This window comes from Ptychodera flava (genome assembly GCF_041260155.1).
Source record: "Ptychodera flava strain L36383 chromosome 23 unlocalized genomic scaffold, AS_Pfla_20210202 Scaffold_23__1_contigs__length_28996876_pilon, whole genome shotgun sequence".
NCBI classification, from domain to species: Eukaryota; Metazoa; Hemichordata; class Enteropneusta; family Ptychoderidae; genus Ptychodera; species Ptychodera flava.
Window position 1 is genome coordinate 12,556,456 of NW_027248277.1, and position 10,188 is coordinate 12,566,643.

The 10,188-nt window shown below is 38.5% G+C and overlaps 1 protein-coding gene across 1 annotated transcript; it reads left to right on the top strand.

Moving 5' to 3' along the window:
• Positions 1-3,995: 3,995 nt before the first annotated feature.
• LOC139123949 (uncharacterized) lies at positions 3,996-7,490 on the top strand. The gene is made up of 5 exons (XM_070690095.1): positions 3,996-4,066; positions 4,287-4,676; positions 5,712-5,768; positions 6,598-6,696; positions 7,080-7,490. Exons 1-4 carry the CDS (start codon positions 4,012-4,014, stop codon positions 6,687-6,689), a joined length of 594 nt encoding a protein of 197 aa, XP_070546196.1. The 5' UTR covers positions 3,996-4,011; the 3' UTR covers positions 6,690-6,696; positions 7,080-7,490.
• The last annotated feature ends 2,698 nt before the right edge of the window (positions 7,491-10,188 follow it).

Consider the following 10,188-nt stretch of genomic DNA (forward strand, 5'->3'; position numbering starts at 1 on the left):
AAAAACGCCAGCATACCCATAGCAAGCGAGGCTTCAACATCCGTAACAGAAAGGAGTATCTTTAAAATAAATACATCCAAAACCAATCATTTACCAACAGTGACCTGTTAGGTTATTTTAATTACAAAGCTTCTGGACTCAGTTCTAGTGTGGCATAGCTCGTGCTATATAATGGGCCGCCATAAGCGACCACAAGCGGCTCACTGATATGCATATATAAAGTACAGTCAGATAAGAATGAGGTTTAAGACACCGTTTCAATCTCACGATTCTTATGATTGCATCGTCGTATATCCTGTCCAAGCTTCAATAGAGTTGTAGTAAGATTTGCAAGTAACTGAAAGGAAATTAAAATAACTTAACAAGCATCATAGATATATATTTGTTTGTCTTAAACAATCAGAGAGATCAACCAGATAGCATCAGCCATGGCTTCTCAATTACAGATGCAATGTGCAGGCGGCAGAAGTAGCAACTGAAAAAAGACCTGAGAGCAGCGCTGCCCTCAGGGCTGTTCAGAGAGGAGTAAACATGTGCACAACATTCAATGACGTCACTGAGGAACTGTATGTCTGCCCTGAGGGCAGCTCAGATATATTGCTGCCCGTCAAGGCAGATTGGTAGATATACACTATAATGCAATACTTTAAGGATAGGAAATGCATGTCTGCCCTGAGGGCAGCTGTGATATATTGCTGCTCTCAGGGCAGATTGGTAGATATACACTATGCAATGCTGTAGGGATAGGATATGTATATCTGCCGTGAGGACCGCTCAGATATATTGCTGCCCTCAGGCCGACATATATATATTTCCTATCCTTAAAGTATTGCATAGTGTATATCTACCAATCTTTCCTGAGGGCAGCATCATATCTGAGCTGCTCTCAGGGCAGATATATATATCATATCATTACATTATTGCATAGTGTATAGCTATCAATCCGCCCTGAGAGCAGCAATACATCAGGGCTGCTCTCAGGGCAGAAATACTTTTTCTATCCTTACAGCATTACATAAGTGTATATCTACCAATCTGCCCTTAGGGCGGCACTATATCTGAACTGCCCCAGGGCAGACTTACATTTTCTGTGCTCACACATCATTGCATAATTGTATATCTATCAATCTGGCCTGAGGGCAGCAAAATATAAGAGCTGCCGTCAGGGCAGAAGTACATTTCCTGTCCTTACAGTATTGAATAGTGTATAGCAACCAATCTACCCTCAGGGTAGATATACATTTCCTATCCTATCTACTAATCTGCCCCGAGGGCAGCAATATGTCTGAGCTGCCTTCAGGGCAGACAAGCATACAGTTCCTATCCTTACACATCATTGCATGCGGCATAGTGCAGTGACGTCATTGAATTTTGTGCAAATGTTTACTCCGCTCTGAGCCGCCGTGAGGGCAGCGTTGCCCTCAGGTCATTTTCAGTTGCAACTTCTGCCGCCTGCGACGGATGATGTACATCAGCCTTGTGCACTGCACTGTGGCTGCCATCTAGTGTCAAGTGTCACTGCTGTTGCGCAAAATACTCTGTAGCAGCAGGGGGTCAATTTGACCTTTTGTACTTCCAAAAATGTTCCCAGCACCATTGGGGTGGGGGGTACTTCGCCTTCCCTTCGCACCCCATCCTCAAAATAATGCCCTTGCTCCCTCTAAAATGCTCCCTCTAAAACGTTCCCCACACCGCTTCTGGAAAATTGCCTATGTAAGCATATTTAAAGCCCTAGGACGGCCAAACAATTTTCGCCTGCCTGAGCTCTCAAAGCATGTATTCCAGCTAGATCAGAGTAGATAAACAAAGCATCGTAGCAATGGTACGATAATGGCGGCTCGGCTCTCCTCTACTGAATATACCTGTCAGAACACGTTTTACTCAAGTAAGTGTATTGCAATATGCGGGACCATAATAGGTGGGAGTGGCTGAAAGTTGAGGAAATCAAGGCTTGAGGGAAAAGCTGCTGCAAAACAAAAATTGCAAGATTCACCTTGCCATGATCCATAAAGGAAGCAACATTTTGGAATGTTCGGCAAAACGCTTGTTAAGCGCCAAATCCAAACATAACTGAACAGACTTGGCCCTGGTTGATATACCAAATGCCACCCGGAGAGTATCGACCGATCAAGCAGAAAAAAGGTTGCCGGAAGGGCCATTTCATTAAGTGCAGTTTGTCAACAAAATTTTTATATATATGTTTCACGTCGTCGATTTTGGGGAGTGTATATGTCAAGTTTAATTTAAAAACCGCGCGTGATTGAAGGCACAATGGTGACACATTAGCAACAGCACCCACTCTGAATACCAACTCTGTATGTTGTTACATGTAGCGGTTGACAGATATTTGGCATTTGCTTATTCATACGTCTCTAGATATAATAGGAAAATTGTTCTGTTAAAACCTTTTGGATATGAAATGGCAAAGCAATTGTCGGCTACATCACAGTTATAGATGCCCTCGTCACCTTGTCTAGTTTGCAGCATCAACTTAGAAAAAATATCACGGGCCAACATTGCATTTTAGTATACACATGTAACAAAATACTTATTATCACTACTGAATGCTGAACTCCAGTTTGCATGAGGTTCAAAATACCTAATACAATCCACCTATATATCTCTGACAATTTTTAAAAAGATACTATATAAATACAAATTCTGATCAAATTTCTATCTAGATAAATATTGCTGAATCATTGTAAAAGGTTCTTGTGTTGCGAGTTTGTTTCATAATATTGGAAAATGTTACATAATTTTTGAGAACTTTCTATCTGTTATCTGCAATAATCTTTAAAAAATGTCAATAACGAAATTTACTAGCTAATATTCCTTCATATTTTCGTACATCTGCAGTCTGGTGGTTAAAGAATTGAGATACCCCAAAGAAATTCATCCGGGACGATTCCAAGACGATTCTAACGACATCAATGACCTCAAAAACATTCAAACACGAATTGATATTCTAAAAGTGAGTCGTGCGTGGGCTTCATGAAAGATAAATTATTTGAGTAATTGTTCGGCAAGGGTGTTTACGCAACTATTCTAATACTATAATGTATGACTGTACAGTTTCTAGGTAACTCAGAGTGTTTTTTCGTCAACATACTGTTTTCCCATGCAGCAAACACACCACTGGGGAGAGGGGTGTGCCTATAATGAGATTGGTTATTCTGACCTTAAATTGTATTAGATGTTCAGTAAACAGATGATTTACTTTTTGCAGACATTAAATTGCCACTTTAGAATATTGTTATTAAACAAAGCACATATCGTCGAAGAGCGACGAGTAGTGACATTCAAAAAAAGTGGCGCCAAAGCCTATCCTTATATTGTTTGTACAATGGGGTAATCTTGTAGACAGCAAAATTGGACTCCTGAACTGTTTACTTACACCCGCAGCCAATGAAAGTCATCCGTTTATGACTACTCATTTTGACCAATGGCTGCGTGACAAAGCTTCGCTCGTTGCCATGCAAAATGTATAAACCATGTTGCACATCAGTGTTTGTACCATTAGCGTATAGGACGAGGCCGACGGCGTTAGAAGCTTCTCCAGAAAGCTCCAGTCATAACCGAAACTTGCAGGTGAGCCTTTAAATTACAGGTTATGATACCGATTTTGACTGTCCACTCCATGATGCATGAATGCGATGGAACAAGAAAAATTAGACATTGCAAGAGATGTAGATGTCCTTGATGCAACTATTGTTATTACCTGCATATCGATACAAATGCAGGGCACTTGTGAATTAGGTGTTTGTGTGTATGTGTGTGAGAGAAGACAGACAGAGCAAGCCAGCCAGACAGACAGGCAGGCAGACAGATATTTTATCATTCTCACTTAATCATGCAAGCCATCATAAAAGTGGAATACAACTTTTGGCTGTATTTTGATTTTCGTTCTTATAACAACAACGTGACAATGAAATGAATAAATTGAATCGTGTATTTTTGTGATTACAAATCTTCTTTATTATATTACTTTTCAGAAACGAAAGTACAATCAGCATGAAAATAATAATATTATCAGTACTTCTCAGTTTTGCAGCTAGTGCTGAGGGCAGTGAGTATGACACCCTTTACCATCTCTATTCTGCATTGAACAGTAATCATTTTTATTTTCTCAACTTTGTGCGAATGATTGTAAAGAGTCTATATCAGGCTTTGATGCCATAAGCATCGTAACCTAGCTTATAGGTTGATATTATACTGTTTCATTTGTTATAATTATGTTCTCATGTTTGTTCCGAAAGATTTAAGTATAATATACATCGTTTTTTCAGCCATAACCATCGCCACCGACAGTTTCTCCGTAACCACTCCAGCTGCTCCAATAACAGTCAATGAAGCTTCAGCTACTGCATTTACTTTTGATGTGGGCTTGGCAAACAGTGAAGCCAGTGAAGTCACTCTAACCTCAGTTAAACTGTACTTGTCGGACAACGCAGACCTTGACGCAGCTGGAGCAAAGGTGTCAGCGGCAATAGATGTCACTAATGCCCCCGGAACTGTTCCCGCTAGTGCTACTGGCGCTGCTGGCAGCGGCCAGACTACCGGTATGACTGCGAATGTCCAAGCCGACGCCACCAATTGTGCTGCCTACGATAAGTTGTGTATCAAAGTGGTGCCGGACGATGCTGTTGCCTGTGTTGATGTCACCACTAACTGTGTTGGTGAGCATACGGTTTCTTTCAATGAATTTTTACTCCCTGAGACTGTATTTGAGACAATGTAGAATTTAATTTCCCCCACTATATACCACCTCAGTAGCATTGAGCTAAATTTTCCCATTTTACAACTTTCAGTGCGACTCCTCTCGCTAGCTGTTAGGGTTGACTACTTTTATGAACAAGTCCTGACTGGAAATTTTGAGTTAGTCATAAAATAGCGCTCATGGATTTTTAGCAGAAAGTCATGTTCATTGTCGTGGTTTCGATAGGTCTTATAACTCCTTATATTAACACAAAATGCAACAGCCACCACTTACAACAGTCTGCATTTATTAATATGTGATTCTAGCGGACAATTTATCTACACAAAATACTGAAAATTACAGTTCACACAAATCTGGCATTATGTCTCACAGGTCAACACTCTTTTTCACCCGAATATCTTCATTCGATATCGTGTTATTTATTGTATTTCCTGAAACTGATGTTAGATTTTTCATGCCCGTATACGTATTCCACTTGAAAATAGTAACTTGGATAAGCGCTTACGATAATCACTTCCAATTTATTTTTTGTAAATGTACATTATTTATTGTCATTCTATCGGCATATGGGTATATCTTTCACTATGACAAAGAGCTGAATGATAATGCTTGATTCTATTTTTTGATTTTATTGGAAAATTTGGAATCCTGAGAGAATCCATTTTATATTCTAGTGTTGGATTCCATCTGCTGGATGTTAACAAATACGTTATGGATTCTATTTTATATTGTATGGATTCATTAAAATTGATTTTGCTATAGCTCTTTGGATACCGTATATTTCAAATGGTCTTTCTAATTCTTTATATATATATATATATATATATATATATATATATATATATATATATATATATATATATATATATATATATATATAAATATATAATATATATATATATATATATATATATATATATATATATATATATATATATCCCATATTATGTAATTACTGACGCATTTCTAATTGTATACCTATAACTCTCTGCAGATGACGCCACTACGGCAGCGCCTGATGCCTCGGATGCTCCAGACATGACTACGAAAGGTAACGTATTTTTTACCGTACAGAAATAACTTTTAGTGCAAACGTATATTCATTATATTACTGTCTCAGCTTTGTCTTACTGCCACTTTATGACTTAAGCTCTATTTGAATCTTAATTCATCTTTGTGTTTCTCCGTCCACCAGCCCATTGACAAGTGTCACTGCTACCATATGTCACAGCTCTTACAGTCTATCTGACTCTGTCTAGCACTTTCTCCGTCGTCATTGCAAATCTATTTGGATACCTTTGCCAAAACTCTTTCGCTCTCTCTCGTTTTTTTCATAACGCTGTCACTTTCGTTCTTTCCTACACAAGCACATTTGAATAACTTTTACCATGGAAATCTCTCTCTCTCTCTCTCTCTCTCTCTCTCTCTCTCTCTCTCTCTCTCTCTCTCTCTCTCTCTCTCTCTCAGGGCAAAATGCTTGATATACAACAACATATGGACATATACTGGTGTTGTACATTTGTCAAATACGTTAGCATACACGTAGGTATACTAATAAAATGCCCAAGTATAGTGCACACTTGGTGTGCAAAGATCTGCATTACGTATATATATACTCTTGTTTTTCATAGAGAGGCTCGATGTATATCACGTATTGATTCGTTCAACATACAATGTTTTGTTCTATATATGTCCATATACGTAAACATACTGAACGTATATCAAGCATTTTGCCACGTAATTGCCCTCTCTCTCTCTCTCTCTCTCTCTCTCTCTCTCTCTCTCTCTCATTCAAACAGGTTTTCACTGACGATTCTCCCCATAGTGTAGAATGAAATAATCTTAGAAATGTGATGTCACTTCCGTCTTTTTCTCACCAGGTGATGATGATGCGGGATCAGCCCATTACTGCCCCAGTCTATCTGTGATGTTGATTCTCCTCCTTTCAACTCTGCTATTTCGCCAGGGTTAAATAGCAGGTATTTCTAATTCTTACTGACACATATAGTGTTAATATTAAGCTAAACTGCCTTTGTTCTCAGATTTAAAGTTACGAATGGAAATGTCGATAACTTAGAGAACCTCATTTCTGGACAGGCAGTATATTTTGAGAAGAAAGTAGAAAGTCAGTTACCAAACAGATTTACATATGTATTACATTTTGACGTCATGTGCACAAGTATATGCATTGGTGATGTGATTTTTATTTTCAAGAAAAATGTCACACCTGGACAAGGAGATATATTGATCAGAGAAAGCTGCTAAATCCGCTTTTTAACTGAATAATAACTCTCTCTCTCTCTCTCTCTCTCTCTCTCTCTCTCTCTCTCTCTCTCTCTCTCTCTCTCTCTCTCTCTCTCAGGAAATAGTGTGGATTTATGACGGTGCTATGGATGACTTAAAACGAAGTGTGTACGATTTGCGTCGACAATCGCTGGTCTCGTTTGTAGAACGACTCCGTACTCGAGATTCACACTAGGAACAAATACAAAATATCATCTTCGTCGTATGTTGATATTTTCGCTCTTTTGTCAGCTCGATTCGAGATTCTCTTCATATGGTTTTTCTTTGAATCGATATGTGGACAACACATGTCAGAGGCTGAGGCAAATCATTGTATTCTGAATATTTACTTGTGTTCTTTAGTTGAATGAAGAAAATCACTTGTATCTGAGAAGAATACATTCGTCAGACAGCCTTTACCAACAAATTATTTGCCTTTTTGATTATTTTTATCTAATGGAATAAATAGTGTGTGAATTCTTTAAAATACCATACAGGTCTGGTCTTAATGCTTTCCCATGTCTTTGCGTTACTGAGGCTAACATATCCTAGCAAAAGTATTTTCCCACATGTGTATTTCTCCACTTGTGATAACATGTTTACTCAACTGGAATATATATTTCAAACTCACACTGGAGTAAAGGCATGTCATCAACTATCTAGGGGGTAAACTTCATCTCCTTATGCCAATGGACAGTACACCTAACAACATTATTTTAGAGAGACACAAAGATGGTCAGAGACACTAAAAGACAGCAAACAAGATAAACAGAGACAGCTAAAGACAGAGAGGCAAGAAGACGGCCATAAGCTGAAACAGGGGCAGGCAGATTAAGAGCGTCAGACAAGACCATTCTTTTTTTTTGCAGTTTCGCTAACGTTAACGACACGAATAAATTCCAGGTTGCGTCGACGAAATCACGTAATACTTTTTTGCATGTATCGCCATTGTTAGTCTATGAATTGTTTTTATTTCAATCTGCTTTGCCCCGATTACTACGACACGATGACATGACACGAGGACTACAAGCATGTATAGCGCCATCACTCATGTCAACCATATTTTCTTCATACTGTATTGAGGATTTAATTTGTGCGCTTAAAAGCACACCTGTGCACATATATCCACCACTACCAAAAATCGCTTCCTGATTGTAAGTTTTTTTGTATATTTTCTTTCACTTTTCAATGAGCGTTTATACATACATATGCAAGTGGTTTCAGAAAGCAGTATTTTTTTTTCAAAAATGCTTGATACACTTCATCAGTTGCGTTTAAATTAACTACTAGCATAGCAGAGCAGAGTCACTCGAGAAATAGATGAAGAACAGATGATAAGTTCTTTATAAGATACCTGCCGCTGAGGTTGACCCGTGGAATAGCTTCCGTTTTCGTTTTGTTTGTCCATGTTTGTTCGTTTGTTTACAGATCTACGAGGCTTAATTGTCATTTTAGCAGTAGATCTACTGCTTCGACTACTAGTGGTGCAAAGTAATGTGTCATCAGCAACCTTAAAGTAACTTAAATTTCGCGGCGATTACAATTAGGACAATGCCACCAATGACCATCACCATAAAGCAGTATTTCACGCAAAGATACGAACTTCAAATAAGGAGTGAAAAATCGCTTGAAACATTACTTGTAATTTTCCTCTTGAACCCTAAAAAAGGGTAAAGGCAATTATTGCTTTAGTGAGTTGTGACTCGTGAAAATAATATTTATCATTCCTGGAATTCTCGTCAAAGATTATTCATGAGCATTGATCGCCCTTGAAGAGCACCATATAACATGAGACACAGTATTGAAGGACCTCTCCGTTGTCACCTGGTACATTTGACTTCTTGACACTAAAAATTAAACACTATAAGATGTCTGATCTACAGGGTCTGGAAAATGGACATCATACAGAGTATAAGTGGAGCTCATGTATGTAGGGTCAGTCGAAAGGTGACAACTTTTAGTGTTGTTGCTGAGATAATTATCTTTAAAAGCGCGTATTCAAATCATACAGGAAAAAGCCTAATTTACTGTGCCAACTGTGAATCCCATTAAAGCTTTGAAGTATGCTTAAAAAGCGTATGTATCAGCATAAGTTAGTTGACAGTACACAATTCATTCTTTGTATTTTCATCATACATATTTTCTTATTTCCAAGTGTCAATTTCACAAATGGATATTTTCGGGAATGCGATCAATAAAAATATATCCGCTGCAATTTTTCGAAGCTAGGAAAAACAAATTGAACTTACGGTGGCATCTACGTTTTAAAAGATTGGCAGAAAACATGGCAAGTATATAAACGTGAGCAGTCTACTGTATTAGTTGTTATCGTTACTATACGAAGAAAATGGTTAAAATTCAAGCTGAAAGGCCGAATATTGTAACGAACGTATTGTAGGATAATGGTATCGGCCTAGGTTTAAGCAGCTTACTTCGCCTGAGTGTGTCATTTGTCGTCAAAAGGCTAGGAAAATGTTCGGCAATAATGTTTCTCTCATTTTCAAATCCGAAATCAAATATCGAGATTCGTCGTGTCAGCCTTTGAGCCACATTTAACAATTTCAGGCATGAGACCACAATGAAAACAAACTTTTTGTGTCCATGAGTGGTGCGTGATAGCGAGCATTGCAGTGCGAGTGCTTCATGAACTCTACATTATGTGGCGATGGGGTTGCACTCGAAAACGTACAACAATATATTGTTGAATCACTCTTTCCCAGGAGCGGGGATTTAACCGAGCGGTTTTGAGTGTGATGTCTTTGCTGAATGAGCACGTGTGTTCCGTACGTTGGGAGTTCGATTCCAAACGATAATTTTTTGATTTCTCTTACTCTCAGGTCGTTCGCCTTGCAACTATCTCCCCTTTAAAATTCAACACTCCAAGTCAAAACGTATATCGTAAGGCTTTGAACACCTATGTGTTCAATGGCTTATTTTCTCCTCCGTTATTGTACATGGCCTAGAGCGCGTAGAGATTAGGCGCTTTATAAATTTTCATTATAATTACTGAGACATGCCACCTTCCAGAGCTCCGCATCAATACAATATTACATAGACTGGCTATTCACTTGGCGTGAACGTTTTAGCCTTGGCCATTGTCGACATTCTAGTGATCAATTGAATGTCAGAAACAAAGGTCGCGTCAGGGCACAGCATGGCCGTCCTCATTAAGTAATAATGAGCACTTT

Excerpts from the sequence above, each read along its gene's own strand:
- LOC139123949 (XM_070690095.1), top strand. The coding sequence starts at position 4,012 with ATGAAAATAATAATATTATCAGTACTTCTCAGTTTTGCAGCTAGTGCT. Across the intron at positions 4,067-4,286 it reads TGCAGCTAGTGCTGAGGGCA|CCATAACCATCGCCACCGAC; the intron begins GTGAGTATGACA and ends TCGTTTTTTCAG. Across the intron at positions 4,677-5,711 it reads TGTCACCACTAACTGTGTTG|ATGACGCCACTACGGCAGCG; the intron begins GTGAGCATACGG and ends AACTCTCTGCAG.